Genomic DNA, 16277 nt, shown 5'->3' with positions numbered 1-16277 from the left:
GTCTGAGGTGGATTCAGGCAGCCTGGGAACATACCACAGATGGTGAGAATTAGGCAAACTAAGGGAAAAAAAAGATCATTGCAGTGCTCATTTCCAGAAGATGAACATAAATGAACACAATCTGCCTTGATGTTGCTGGATTTTGCCCCAAACACAAAGTCAAGATTTCCAGAATTCCTGCTGTGAAGGAGTGGATCTCTGCTATGAAAGGGAACAAAACAAAGAAAAGCAGTCCCTCTGGGGGATGCATGAGATGCATTTCTAGGGTAGATCCAAAGTTCTTCGTCTGTCTGTGTCCAATGAATTTTAATCCATCTTTCCATGACATCTAACAGACAAGTCTAACAGGGAGGAACATTACTATGCTGCAGCCCTATGACTATTCATGGAGTCTGGAAAAAATCCTCAGCATTTCCATTTGAATGTCTTATGCTGCTGGCACTATAAACGGAAGGCTTAACATTAAAAACACAGTAGTAGTAGGCTAAGATAGCAAGGGGTGGGGGGGTGAACAAGGAAATAGCAGAATAAGCAAGCATCCATGAATATTTGAAGGACACCAGAGGCAAAAATGATGGTACTAATTGGACGTGTGAGGATGCCCAAGTAGTTTTAAATCAATTTCATCTAAAAGGCAGAACACTTTCAGCACGATTATAACAGCAAAGGCTGACAGCCCCTTCGTGCATAACCATGGCCAGGTTTTCTGGGCAGTTGCATGGAAGACATGCCCTAGGTTTAATTCATGTTAATAAGGAAAGATCTTTCAAAAATGGAACAATTTCTCCTTCCTGATCACTCACTCTAAATTTTATTCTTCATGCTTTCTTCCTCCCTTCCTTCCCTCCCTCCCCCCGTGTTTTGTCTAGCAAAATAAAAAGTGGCTTTGATTGCATGCTAGGAAAAACTGGGGGAAGGCTAAGATGTAAAAAACTTGTTAAAGACTGTCCTGCTGAAGGTTCCTTTTAAAACATGGGGACATTTTATTATCTATCATGTTTCCTGTTGTGCTTCCTTCCTTTGCTTTCTTAAAAGACTTTTATAATTCATTCTGAGAGATTCATGGTTGTAGGTTTTTTGTTATGGTTTGGTTTGTGGTCATTTTCTGAGAAACTATTTCTGAGACTGTTTAAGACCTTAGCCTATTCTGCAGCCTGCTGTTCCTGCAAACAAGGCTTGTGTCATTCTGCACCAAAAGGAATGCAAGTGAGAGATGTGCATCTGAGATCAAAAGCTGAATGGCCAAACATGAATTTAAACAGCCCACCTAAATGCTCTGACATTCAAAGGTTTAGCAGGGAAACTCACCTCTTATTTGTAAGCTAGCTATTTGAGTATCTGTGTACTTCAAAATATTCACAAATGCTTTACCAAAATGTCACCAATACCCTTTTTCATCTTAGCTGTCTACCTTGCTACTTAATTTCTTTCATATATATATACACACTAATTCCATGGACTGCGGAGAATGTTGATCACTTCCAGCAGTCATTATGGCAGTCCCTACAGATTTCAGACTGAAAAAATCTCCAACACGTGGTTGAACTAGGTGGTGTTCTGAGAGCAAACTCTGGTAGCCAAAGGATAGAAAAAGTATTTCTCCAGCACTCATCCAGTATTTACCTACTGCCAATTCACACAAAGCTTCAGGGACAATTCTCAGTGGCAATGTGGTATAATTCTGCATTTTGCATAATCTCAGAGCCAAGTGAGAGAGATTTTACATTTTGCTCTTCTAAGCCCTCAGGCATTTTGGGTCTAGTATATACCCTTGCATATCAGGACACAACCAGAACTTGAGCAAGCCGTAGCATTTCCCTGCTGCAATCTGTACACAACTTGCACATCACCTCAGTTTCAATGGTTACACTCCTGCTGAACATCTCCTCTGGGATCTCAGCTTTTCCCATCTTTCCATCTTGACAGAAGCTCGTTGAGTAAGCATCTTTTTGAAAGAAAAGTATGAGTTTACTGCTCCTAACTTCAGCTTGCCCCTAAACATTTTATTCAGTTAAATCTAAAACAGGAGGCAATCTGCATTATCCAAGTGAATAGGATGAACACTTTCTGAGAACACTTATTCTTATTGAAATTCAGTAAATACATTTCAATAGGTTTCCAATACTCAACATGACAGAAATTTCATGAGTTCATTTATTCTCATTGGATTTACATAATTTGGAAGCTAAGCATTAGAAGAATAGCTTATAAAAATGTAGTGCCACTGTATATCCATACAAGCCCTTAAAATATTACTTGCTTCCTATTTCTGATTTATGAGTCTATTCTCTTCTGCCTTGTTCCTGCTTTCCTTTCCAAATATCTCTCAAAGTCTTCTTCTATTGTTCTCATGATTTTTTTTTTCTCTATAGGTCTGACTTCGTGATTATGAATGTCTGTTGCGCTATCCTCTCTGCTGCACGCATTTTGCTTCTTTGCCCATCCCTTTCGCTTTTCATTTATCCTGCTTGTGGTTTTGATCTCTGCTTGCGTTCCTGCATGGCCTCAGCATGCATTCTCTCTCTGATGCCTCCCTTCTGTCTTTATTCTGTCCTCTTAGAGTGATTCAGTGAACTGGAGTTGTGAATGCATCTTTAGCTCGGCAGGGAACTACAGAGCACTGAATCAGAATGCACTCCCAATTAATTATCACACATATGGCTCCTATTCAATTAGCCTCAATTTATTTTATTGACTGCCACAGGCAAAATTTGAGAAGAGGAGATGTTACCAGTTAAAGAGATACTGCCAAACAGTCAAAATACAGCTTTGAATTTTGTATAGCCTCCCTTGTGTGTAAAACTCTTGGCAACTTAGAAAACATTTATCTTAATGCCAGTTCTATTTGGCTGAAGGATCCCATTTTTCCTCACCTGTCTTTTCCCAGATAGCTGTGACTCTTGTTGTGGTAGCAGTACGCCGAGGGCTGGTTTGGAGAGGACATGTGCATACATCTGTGCTACAGCAAGTGGCCAAAGGGGCATGCACACACACGAGGGCACTTGCTAAGAGGGAGATGGCAGGTCAAGACATGGAGCAGGACACGATTTCTTGTAGGACTTCTTTTAGCCTGGGGCTTTACCTGAAGCAGCACCTCAAAGCCCTGCACATCCACTGAAGGGGATTAAAGACCAAGCCAGTGCTGTAGGTACAAGTCCAGTGACAGTGCTGATGGTGTGCAATGTGAAAAAAATGTACCATACAGGTACAAGAGCAGGGAGGAAAGGGTCCTGAGAAGACAATCAGATGAGCAAGTACAATGAGTAACATTCAACTTCAGAGCTCATGAAGAGCTAAAACTGGAATACAGACAAAGATGTTCCTCACTGTTCAAATGTTTTGTTTTTCTCTATTCTCTCCCCAATGCCAGAACTGTGACCACACATGTGCCTGAAGAACAGGGTGCAACTTCCCAGAGAGCAGTTTATATTCAAAGTTTCAAGAGAGAAGCTTTTTTTTTTTTTTTTCCAAAAAACATCTTTATTGGGGAAATTTTCCAGTTATGAAGGAAGAGTAATGAAGGAAGAATAGCAGCAACCTGCTAATGCTTCAGCTTTTGCATCACTGCCAGGTGGGGAGTGCCACTGCCATCAGCAGGAATGCTGTATCCATGGGCAGACCTCAGGATCCCCTAGTAACAAGCTAGGCTGAGGGTTCAAGGATCTAAATCCCTTTGCATCAGAAAGACTCAAAGAATTCATTATGCTCTATCAGGTGACCCATTCTGATTTGAAGACAACACACCAAAAATTCAGACTAAAAGCCATTCATTCATTGATCCTGTTTGTTTCGACTTGTAAGTCCCGGGCACTAATGAGTGCCCACTGTGGTTTTTATCTACACGCTGAAACTTATTTATACTATTTTGCTGAGTTTTAAATTATCTTAACACTCAATACAAGCCTGGAGAAGCCCTGAGGTCAACCCAGTGAAGAACGCTCTTAAAAGAGCTGTGGTCACCAAAGGGGCTAACAGAAATAAAACCGAATAGGAACTGATAACAAAGGAACTGTAAGCCCAGTACTGTAAAATCTTTGAACTGGAATACAGTGCTTCTTTCTGCTCCGGTTATAAAAACAGAGAAACAGAAGCAGCCAAACACAAAAATTAGCAGAGAAGGAGAAGCAGTTTAGAAGAAACTGAAAAGATTGCAATGAGCTGCAGAACTGCTTGGTGCAACGTGCCTTTCATGCCAGGGGCTGAAAGCATTCAGAGAAGATTGAATTCTGAGTAATGACAACTGGCAGCGACATAGTCAAAACAAAATATTTCTGAAATTATATTTGAGGAAGTAAGACAAACTAACTCCTATAGATACGGGGAAAAAAGGGTTTTCTTATGCTTAAGTCATGCTATAATTGTTGACTTCAGAGGTTAATGTACCTTTCTTGAAAGTATTCATTATAAATCAATGTCTCAGACTACTGAACTATAAACATCTGCTGCAGTTGTTCCTCTGTAAACATCACCACTACGGAGGTCTAAGAACATATGAGAAATTAAACAACATAATGAGAAAAGACTAAAGAAAAAAGAAAACCAGCCTGAAAAAGGAGAACGTGAAAGGTCTGAATATGCAGCTCCCAAGCAAGGCCCACAGACAGTTGTGGGTGAATGGCATTTTGTGTTCAGATCAGGGGGTTCAGCAGCTGTACTAGACAAGCCAGATCACAGGGAAACCAGATGCACTAGGGTATGTTAAAAAATAACCATTTGGAAGTGGAAGGCTTGTTATTTTATGGGAAGAAGGGAGGGAGCAGATGGGCACATTTCACAGCTTTTTTTCCCACACACGTGCATGATGTGGGGTCAGTCCTGGTTATGTCCACACTGGGAAAACGCTCCCCACTCCACCTGTAGGCTGTGCATGAGGAACAAGTGATGTCAGCCAGTCAGAAAAAAGAAAATGGAAACTGCACTAAATCTGAGACAGGGCAGGTCTTCCTTGCCCTCCATCCCCAGCTAGAAGAACCTTACCAGCAGCTATTTTCCAGACCACAATGACAGAGCAACAACATACTGATGCACTTGGAGAAAAGAAAGACTTGTTCACATAGTCTCAGACACAGAGAGGCATCCGGTAGTGCCATTCTGAGATAACTGGCAACTTAATCACAGCCTCTTTAGAGACACTTAACTAATTTAGTTACACCACACAGTAATTCACTAGAGACCCTTCAAACCAAACAAACGCAAGCTGTGCCTTCCCCAAAAATAGGCACCAAACCAGATGACCAAGAAAGAACAGAGGCAGGAAGGAGCAGGGCAGAGGAGAGAGAGGCGTGTAGGCACTGAAATCTCTGGATTGCTGCTGGCAGTGTGCTCTTTATGGGGACAAGTCACAGCTGCAGCAGAGAAGGGGCTGCTCCGCATGATCCAGGGATTAGACCCACTGGGGAATGAAAGGAAACTTTCTACTCGGTTCTGCCTGCTGCCGTGTCCAAGATACAAAGCAAGATAAGAGGACAGAAGGAGGGGGAGAGGCAAAGTGTTTAAGAAAAAAAGCAAAGCAGTGGAATGAAACAACAGCATTGGAACAAGCACTATGCTTTAAAGTGCCTATACATTAAATAAGATTTACTGCTATTTCCTTTTCTCTCCCTGCCATCTATGGCCTAATCATTCTACCAGCTGTGAAAATACAGAGTAAAACAGGACTCTTCAAACTGGGAAGCAGAACCCAAGCTAACGACAGGACAAACCCAGTGTAGCATCAAACCTGTTTTTTTGTTGACGTTGTTTGTTTGCTTTAAAGAGAAAATTTCTCACAGTTGGACTCCCATGGGACAAGCAGCTCATGAGAGCAGGCCAGCTTTCTGAATTCACGCCCCTCTCTTTTCAACAACAATGGCAGCAAAAGCTGTAAAAAATGGTTGCATGACAAGTTGTTCTTTCTTAACCTCCTCCCTTATTGCCCTTTTTTTTTTTTTTATCTCTTCTTTAAAATCACCCATCCCTATCCCCCCAGAAAGGTCCACAGAAGTGCACACACTAAACAAACAGCGTGTGTTGACTCCGGGGAAGAACACCCATGCTCTGCACACACGCCGCCAGAGCACAAATAGGCACAGTATGATTCCTGAATTTTGAAGAGCTTGCTAGGAATTTCACAGTTTGCTCGCTGTCAAAATGAGCTTTTTTTTTTACTTTTTCTTTTTAACCTACTTGAGTTCCTCCATCTCCTTGAAAAAAAAAAAAACAAAAAACAAACAAGCTATTGTCTCAATTCTCTGAGACTTTCAGCTCCAGATCACATCACCTGGAGTGGCAGATGTCCCATCAGAAACCCAAGGAATGGGGTGTGTGCTTCATTGGGTTACACCCAATGTTACCCAGGGGTGTACGCTTCCTTGAGTAAAAAAACTGGGTGCATGGCTGGTCTCAAAGAGAGCAGTGAATGGAGTTAAATCCAGCTGGAGGCCAGTCACTAGTGGTGTCCCCCAGGGCTCACTGTTGGTGCCGGTTCTCTTCAGTACCTTTATCGATGAGGTCAGTGGAGGAACCAGAACAACTTCCCCCTCTGGTTCAAGTTCCTGAGCCTATTTAACTCCATGGCTCTGACAGAAAGCATTCATGCCATCTCTTTGAGTTTTTAGGTATGGAAGAGTCAAGATCTAAGGCAATAAGGCAATGCTAGTCTCGCTTTATTCAATTATTTCAAGTGTTTTGTAGGAAATTTCCCTATTCTTAATACAATATTACTCCCTTCCCCTATCTTTTTGTCTTTTTACTGTATTCCTTTAATAACCCAGGAATTTTTCAGTCAAACTCTAACTCTTCTCAGTTCTTCATGTGAGGGACGAAATACTGAAATTCAAGTGAGGGAAAGGAGAATCAGAAGTGCTAGAGATCAAATGAACATAAATTTAGGAGGTGCACGTTGTGGAATGCCACAGGTTCAGACAGTTATTTTGCTTTGATAACTATCAGTCTTCTACAAAGCTGTTTACTACTTCTGAAAGGTTTTGGGGGGCCAGGTTGCGGTTTCTGTGTTTTAAGTGAGAAGACCATAAAAGATACATTAGAATTTCTAACATCCAAGCACAATTTTTTTCAGTCTAATGTGAGCATTCACATTGAAGACAAAGTTGTAGTGAATGATTATTTTGAACAGACAAATGGGAGTGGTTTAAAGCATTAAAAGTGTTTGTTTTTCACACTCAAAAATGATTAGTGCTAACTTCTTTATTTCCTTTGATGGGGATCACTGACAGTCACTACTGACAAAAACCAGACCCCCTAATTTAAATATCAAGCACTATATTTTGAAATTCCTTTGAATATCTTCTGTTCACGTTGTCCCAAAAGCCACCAAAATACCAACAAAAGCAAATGAAAATGGTCCCAGCTATTTCCATGTACAATAGCCTACAGATACCACACTAATCTAACACCATGGAAGAAATGTACAACCACTGAGCTTGATTCCCTAACCTGTACCTAGAAAAGAAGCCACATGCCACATTAAAATGTTCTAGCTGAAGTAAAATGCAGCAGATGTTCAATTCTCCCACTTCCTACTTAATGTGGTTCAAGGTTTCTGTCAGAAAATATAAAGCTGTCTGTGGGATTGGCAGTAGCTTCCTGCTTTTCCAAGCCTGCCCTCAAGTTTCACTCCAATGAAATAATGAACCTGCTGACCCAGAAAAGGATGTGTGAGAAATAATTTTATGAAGATCTGACGCCGGTGTACAAAACTTGGCTCAGCCCAAAACCCTTTCACAAATCTCATCATATCCAGAAGCTTTATGTAACTTGACTTTGTCTCAGTAGTTTCTGTACAGAGGAGTACATGTGCACTCACTGACACAAGTCAAATTAAAAAAAAAAAATCTTCAAAAACCCATCAGACCATTTCCCCTAAAAGATGGAAGAATCAATTACTACAATTTCAAGTTCTGAATTCTCTGAAGGTGCTCAGATGCATCAGTGGTATTGATACCAGAAGTGTGATAAATGTACAACACTTCTCAACGGTCTGGCCAAATCCTGCTTTGGCCAATGCAATTTTTACTTTGTACCTTCTGTTGCTGTTCTGCAGCTGCCACAACTTACTCAGAGCCCGGTTACATGTTACTAGGTATTTGCTCTGAAAACTCTCTCTACTTGGAAAGGACAGAGTTTTCCTGCCTCTACCACTCTTGTTGGGAACCCATTAGATTCCAGTTACCAAGAGCTTTGAAATCCTACAGGGTAAAAGAAGCAGAAAGTCTTTATTCAACCTGTTCAATATTCTAAGTTTACCTCCTTCTGAAACCAAATGAATGATGGCTAAATTCTGACAAAATCAATTCTTATGGCAAACTCTAAGATCAGATGTAGCAAGTAATTACAATGCACACTCATCATCACTTCTCTATGAGAGTTACCTGCCACAGCCCAAGTGCTACTGTTTCAGCAGGCCAGTATAAAATATATTAATGCAGCCTGACTTTGGTGCCAAAGGCTTAACAGATTTAGTTGCTAACAGTAGCTAGCAAGACAAAAAGGGCTGACAACTGGGAGTTTCACCGTGTTTGTTTTCACAGCTTCATTACTGTATGCCTGCACAACAAATGCAACATGACACCTCATCTGTAGCGTGCTGATAATTGTTTAAATACACGTTCAGAAATAACTAAATAATCATGAAATAGTAAAGCACCAGAATCAAGATTCAAAGGTTAACCTCTCAAGGCCTACAAGAATTTAAGGAATATCTTTGGAAAGAAAAATATCTCCACAAATGAAATGAACGAGAGCAAAACCTTTAAAAATAACAAGTGTAGAAAACTTTTGAATAGTCTTACTTGTAGTTTTTCTCCCAGAACTTGATCGGTCTTGCATATGATGCGATAAAGATGACACTACCAAGAAATGGACTCAGCGGAGTAGAAAAGACTGAAGTGGCCAGAGTTTGGAAAAAAAGCATAGCAGAGTCTGAAAACTGAAAGTTAAGGTAACACAAATGATTTCATCATACTATCAAAACATTGTTGAGGCAGCTCTTCAAACCATTTTTGCCTTTTTATTATTTATTTTACCAAAGAGGTGGAGGGAGGAGAGGAAATGAAGGCAGGCAGTGCCAAATTGCCAATTACCAGCATGTAATCTGTGGCTTTTCAGTGCTACACAGCTGTAATGGAGGTGACATGTCTGAACAGAGTATGGTATTAGCAGGGTGACTGTCTAATCTCTGCCTGAGGACAGATCCAGACTGTAGCCAGAGCAGTGAAGTGCCCTTTTCCAGCAACCAAGCATATCTTCAACACAAAGTGGCTTTCGAGAGGTCTAACAGAAAGGGTTTAATTCACACACACGCACACACACACACAAAAAAAAACACTAATATTAATTTTCTTGGAAATTCTCAGTTCTGCGCATTAGTCTTGCTTCCAGTGAATCCAGCATTGCCTTCTGTGAGTTTCTGCTTTTTCTAAGATTATCTAGTGTATAGAGAAATAACTATGCCTATACAATCCAACATGCTGCCTCAAAATCATGCTTTCAAGTTAGTTTTTACTGACCATTTAATATTCCATGCTGACTGAAAGGTTAAAAAAAAAGTGTAAAAGTGTTCTGCATTTCATGCTTTTCAAAACATATACAAAATGAGAAGGTGAGGGCAGGGGAATAAAAAACATCACCCAAACACCATCATGAATGCCTGAATCCGTGGCTTACTTTAAATGTAAATTCCTATTCCAGGCTGCTGGAAAGCATCTTAGAAGATAGACAAGGATATGAAAAACATGCATGTTAAAAGGAACATGATTTAAAAACAGAAACACACACACACACAAATAGGCAAATTAAATGTTAGGGATCAACTCTTCTTTAAATCATACCGGGACCATGAAAGCTTGGGAAAATAGTTTCCAAGTTGGCATAAGAGACCAGTTGTCCTTCCTTACGCTTCTCTTGGGAAAAAAGTACTAAATAAAAATGCCAAGGACAAAGGAGCAATGATCAAAGTACTGCAATTAATTGCATCTCAGACTAAAATTACTGTCAAATCACACAGTACCCACAGTCCTTTAGCTTACTCTGTTCTAATAATGTGTGTCCCACAGTCTGAGACTTTACAATAATTATCTTTACACGTGTAGCATCATTTGTAGCACACTATTTCCATAAAACAGCTCACTAGCCATGCTTTCAAAGTAATTTGCAAAATCTAGAAACAAATATTTGCCAAGAGATATCTCTCGAATCCCTCAAACGTATTAAAAGAGAGTGGTCCTGAATGGTGTCTTTGTGCATTAGCGAACTTGCAAAATGAGCTGCCCTCAGAGTCTAAAGTTCAAAAAGCAACAGAGAGCACAGAGCAGGAAGCAAGTGCATCAAAAGTTAAACTGTCATGTTATGCTGGAGTCATAACCACCATTGGCTGTAAAAGATGAACAAGTATTTACAAGTGTCAGATAAGGGAAGGAGGCATTGAAGCTGAAGAGACAAAAAGAGAGTAAGGAGGACAGATAAGGACAGTAAATCAAGTTTTCTTAAGAGGGTTCTAATGCCATTATTGATTTTAAAACTGCCACCATCATGAGTTAAGACATTTAGGACTCCCCTGTGAACTGCTTGTGTTAAAGGCATAAGCAGTAGCAACATTTTTATTTTTGCTGAAAGACATAATGCTCTGCTGTATGCAAGTTGGAAGCCATTTCCCATTAGACTTGTGAAGAGTGGTTTTAATAAAGTGTTTCATGTATGTAAGCATATCACAGGAACAAGTAACAGCACCAGGCCGACTTACCTACAGCTGATGTGTACAGTGGCATACAGATGTATATACATGGTGTATATACATCATGGTGTATATACATATTGAGAATAATGGTGTATATACATATTGAGAATAATGGATTTTCTTTTTTAAGGTGGCCAAAATCGAATTTTGAGAATTAACTAAAAACCGTTCAGCGTGAAATAAAATGTTCCGTTTGAAGATTACGTATTATTTAACAATCTGTTTGAATTCAAATTAGCTTCAAAACAAGTGGCTGGAAAGGTTGATGGTTTCAACATCTTCCACCCCCTTTTTTCAATACAAAACCATGGGATAAGCCCAGCCCAAACCCTCTGATGCCTCAAACCCACATTTTTAATTGCAATTACTATGTGCCAAGACATTTGGTCACTACCAGGCACAAGATCACTTAAGAGAGTGGGACAACCAAGTTTCAAAGGGCTTCCTTTCCTGACGCTAGAGCTGTAAGCCTGAAACAGCCAAAGCAGGAACTCTTATAGATAGAATAATCTGAACTACAAGCACTTTTTTTTTTATTATTTATTTTCTTCCAAATCTCACTGTTCATTTATTAGGTATTCCTTTGACTACAAACTAGACTGACTTTCTCAGTGTGCTGACAATTTAAGGGGTACAGACACATAGCCTCATCTTACCCATTTAAGCATTGGGAAGTGAAGCAGCAGCTCTCTGCTCCAGCCAGAAGCCTATTCCTGTTCCCGGTGTTTCGGTTCACAGAACCGCAGGATTAGGAGGGACTTTAAGGGGTCACCTAGACCATCTAGCGGCCACAGCCAAACACATATGTCTCCTGATAGATGTTTGTCTGAATTCCTTAATGTCTCTAATGGTGGAGACTCCACAACCTCCCCCAGGCAAAGCTCCAGGTGTGTTGCCCTTTGTACCCTGCACGCCTGAATTAAATGCACTAAAGTGAGAGGAACTTCTCATATCACTGAGCTCTATGGCAAAAGCTCACCGAGGCACTTTGAAGTTTAAAAATTGATGTCCTGTTTGCAGAAGTGATCTAGGCCATTAAGAGCCACAAATAATTAACTCTGCAAAGAAATGGTAGGCTTAGTGCCTCTGCAAACTGCAATACTTATTCATTAGTACTGTCTGCAGGGTTATGGTAACAACAAATAAAAATACTGTGCAGAAAGGCAGAGTTATTGTTGTTGTGGGAATGGTAACTTTTACATTTAACCAGTATCTTAATTGCAACATTGCCTTGAAAGACAGATTTGCATTTACAAAGGAGATTGTAAATATAAATAATAGAAAGCTAGTCAAGATCACTTCGGTAATAACTGTGTACATAAACTGAATCCTGCTTAGTTAACTGCTTTCCATTTTGCAAAGCTTAATTGGTACTTTCATCAAGAGTAAAGTTATCACTGCACAAAATATATGACCAAAGGGAAACTCGTTGAAATATAATCTTTGTTGTTAGATGTTTTGCTAAATAATGTTATATGTACATTCCTGCAATTCATACCTACAACGGAGATGAAAACCAATTTTCTGTTGTGAAATTCCGTAAATTTGCTACAAATCACTCCAAGTGCTCTGATGGATCAAAACTTTTTAAAGTGTTTTCCTCTTGTAAATAGCCAATTTAAAGCTCTCCTTTTGGGAGTTGTTCTGGCTTCACTTCTCTCTGTTCAAGACTCCCATTTATATTTCCTAACTCTAAACAAAAGCATAGCTACTCAATGCAGCATATAATTCAGTATATCACAGCAAAGAGCAAAGGGGAAAAAAATCACCTGAGGGGGAAAAAAATATACTCTCTGTGAGATGAAAGGGACAAAGACTTAAACTTATATATCTAATAAGCAGCACAAAGTAAATTCTTCAGTACATCTGAACTAAAAGCACCCAACTCTTTTTCCACAATTTTGGTTGGAAGGGAAGGAAGAAATGAAAAGCTTGTCTCTGAAAATGGTTTACATACCAATAAAATTTAACTGATCAAATTTAATTATTTCTTTTTTTTAATAGTCATTTTCCCATGTTACATCAATATTCTAACTGAATTAGACCTTAAAGTGAGATGTTTTTGTTCAGAAAATCTTCTCTGTGACAACGGTCATAGCCCTGGAAAGGGCACTGAAACATTTTCTGAAGTATTTTAGCATTGATGAACATACTTATAAAACACAGTGGAAATGTAAAAAAATGTAAAAAAGGAGAGTGCTTTTCAGTCCCACAGTGAAAAACATACACAGAAATAGTAAAATCCAGCTTCTGAAATGCAATAAGTAAATAAATCAGGACAGTTGCAACAGGAATTAGCTCACTGACATGAATTTGTATCTGAGATACTAACTGGAAGCAACTGAGGAAGTACTTAATATTTTAGAGCTCAATCAGCAATATGCCCAACACTTTACAAAACCAGCTTCTGTATACATAAAAGTCTACCCAAGCTGAAGGGAGTATGCCAGCCATACCATTTCTTTCCAGACGTGTCAGAAGTCGGTGCTCTGAACTGTCGAAGTATGTGACTAGGTGAGAAGTGGGCAAGCATAAATAAAGTAGTCTGAGTCAGAACTTGGTTTCCCAGTTTCAAATCCCATACAGTCAAAAAACAGAGAAAGCTAGATTCCCCAGGAGGTGATTTAAGCATTTTCGCATTTTAAAATACAAGCTACCTGGAAACTTCACACCTTGTTCAAACACTGTAGCTAAATTATATACATGAAAAGGAATTTGAGAATAAAGAAGAATAAATTTATAAAGGATATGAGGTATTGCAAAGAGCTGAGCAAAAACATGGAATGACGACCCCCACGCAATCTGCCAGGGAGCGATGTACGTCATGATGAACTGTAACTTTTGCAGTAGGTCCCACAGCTGGAAAAAAAAAAAAAAAGTGACATTTTAGGCACTGAGGTAAATCTTAACTAATAATATCTGAAAATAACACATCTTTTAAAACTGTGCAGCAGAATGAATGTGAAATAGCTTATATTGCGTTATCTTTCATTGGCATTACAGCCTTACTTTAGTAAGGTACAAAAACCTATTCTTCATTTGAAATTCACACTTACAATTAGGTATATTCTTAACCACCATACTGAAGTACCAGATTACCTTTCTGCAAAAACGTCTGTTTTCATTGGGAAAACACGTTTCCTACTACTTTGAATAGGCCAACAGGTTCTGATTTTTGCTGCATATATCACATTGCCAGGAAGAGACTCACGTATTACAGAAGAGACCCCAGGAGAAAGTGGATATAGAAAAAAAAGGAAGCTCAAAGTGTGATGTATGTGGCTCTGCACATGGAAACTAGGCACATTTCTCTCAAACACAAGAATTTTATTTGTTGAATCAGTAGGAGATGCTATCTCTATCTGAGCATATGCTTGGCATTAACCATGAATTGTAGCTGCATTTTCAAGATCAAACCATCCTACCATAAACATGCTGCACTAACGTGATTTTTTATTGTGGCACTGGACAAATTGGAAAACATTGAATTTGCTTTTGCTTCCTGTAAAATATGCTTGGTGCTGCAACTAGCAGCTTCTGATTCAAGAATGATGTGTACTTATTTCCTGGAATACATTTTTCTTTTCTGCCAGCTCTCTTGGCATCAGGCCAGAACAGATCTTTTGTCTTGCCTGCACTGGGCTATCAGATTCATATCGCAGCGCGGGTTCCTGACACGCTGTTGGGAAAGATTTGGCCATCAATAGTCATTAGTGCTCAAGACACACACAAGTTGAGAATGAACCAGGAGTACACGCAATATTTCATGCTCGCATAGCAAATACACACTGAATTTCTCGTAATAAATCTTCTAACCGAGTTAATGAAAAATAAGACATTGCCAGTATCCCGAAAGACACTGAAGATATGTCAATACTGGTATATTAAACACTTCCAGGCAACACACCCAGACATGGGTATTGTGTACATTCTTAAACTGGTAGAAAGGTCCCTAAGCAAGGTTTTGGGCCAGTCCAGCCAGCACTCTTCAAGCAATTCCCAGGCACGGTTTGGAATGAAACTCCTCCGTGGTTCACATCCAGTTGGCAGCTCTGTACCTCCACCTGCACACAAGCTGGGAGAGTTGACTAGCACGGACACAAGCTTCTCCATGACAGCTGCCTCAGCAGCACAACACGGTCCTAAGCACAATTTATTCACTACCGTGTTGACAGCCAGCGAGGATACACCTTCACTGGTTAACTCATTTCATCTGCCTCTAAGTTTCCACCCCCAACGTAACGCTTGACCATCTGTATCCACATCAGTAACGCACTTATAAGATGTTTCCCTGAGCTTCCCTACCAATTCTGTTGTAAATAATTGCAAATGAACTGGGAGGGTGGCACAGAATGACTAATCGCATTAAAATGTTTTGGTCTTTGTGTCACCGAACAATTGCACAGGCAGAGCACACTCCAGTTTTAACTGATAAACCTTCCAGTTGCAGTGGACGCAGTGCTTCTCCTGTATTCTGTGCTTTGGCACAACTCAAAGTAGGTAAAATATGCAAAAATACAGTTTCTGTTAACTCTGCGCAAGCATATTATTTAAAACCACCAAAGCTCAGATAAAAACTAGCTGCATGATCTCTTCAAGGCACTGCCTGGTTACCCCTGCTTAATTTAACTATGAGAAATTCATATCTTGTCAACTTTGTTTTCTCAAAAATACTACATGTGACTCAAAAACTACAACATCAGATAAAGTGGGCAAGTAAAACTGAACCGAAACTAGAACTGACTCGTATTTATTTGAACCCTGTTTAGGAGGTTGGAGGATTGCTTTGCATTGTTTCTTTTTTATTTATCTGAAATGTCTGAATGAACAGCTGGGAGAAAAGTTATATCCACTAACAATTTAAGTGAAGGGCTGAAAAAGCTAATGACTGAAGTGAAACCTCAAAAATTCAGAACTGCTGCATAACCCAGCACAGTTCTGCCTACTACAGATCGAAATCACAAAGTCATAAATCACCCCAGCTGTGCTCAAAGCTCAGGGTTCATCAAAAGGTTTTCAAACCTCAAATAAAATGCAGGTTTTGCATTTGCTAGGAAACCAAATCCAGAAGGAGACCCTCCTGGCTTCTTGTTCCATTACATCATTTTCATCGTTCTTTACTATTTACAAATTCTTGCAAAATAGGCCATGGAGCCTAAACTTCCCCGCTGCTTACAGCAAGCCCTACTATTTCTTCATTCACCACTGCTTGAACTTGCTGTTGTTTCCTTCAGCATTTGCCTCTGAGCTACTGCTTCTACAAAACAGGCGACTGAGCTTGTTTTCATTCGCAAGAACGTGCATGTAAGAACACTCGAGTGAACCTCTCTTGGTTTTTGAGAGCCTTGTGACACTGCACCTAGGGGCCTGGAAATGTGTGATTTTCAAGCTATTGCTTTCATTAAGAGTTGTCAAGTGCCTCTAGTACTTCTTAAATTACTGTTGCCAGGGCATGCTCTGCAAAACACCTTAAAGGAAACTTGCCATCACCATTTTACATATCTAAATATACTTACTAAAGGTAATGTCATATAGAGACTACAGC

At 39.7% G+C, this 16277-nt stretch overlaps 1 protein-coding gene across 2 annotated transcripts in view; it reads right to left on the bottom strand.

Annotated features, from left to right (window-relative positions):
• The window catches only part of PCNX2 (pecanex 2), a 159307-nt gene that overhangs the window by 40731 nt on the left and 102299 nt on the right, over window positions 1-16277 (bottom strand). For both annotated transcript variants that reach the window (XM_032183690.1, XM_032183691.1), the window contains exons 22-23: window positions 13483-13591; window positions 8790-8919 (exon numbers count right to left, since the gene is read on the bottom strand). In XM_032183690.1, coding sequence (XP_032039581.1) covers window positions 8790-8919; window positions 13483-13591 — 239 coding nt within the window. The remainder of the gene's footprint in view (window positions 1-8789; window positions 8920-13482; window positions 13592-16277) is intronic.

Source organism: Aythya fuligula, chromosome 3 (assembly GCF_009819795.1).
Source record: "Aythya fuligula isolate bAytFul2 chromosome 3, bAytFul2.pri, whole genome shotgun sequence".
NCBI lineage: Eukaryota > Metazoa > Chordata > Aves > Anseriformes > Anatidae > Aythya > Aythya fuligula.
The sequence above is the reverse complement of the archived record's forward strand: the minus strand, read 5'-3'. Positions and strand labels throughout refer to the sequence as shown.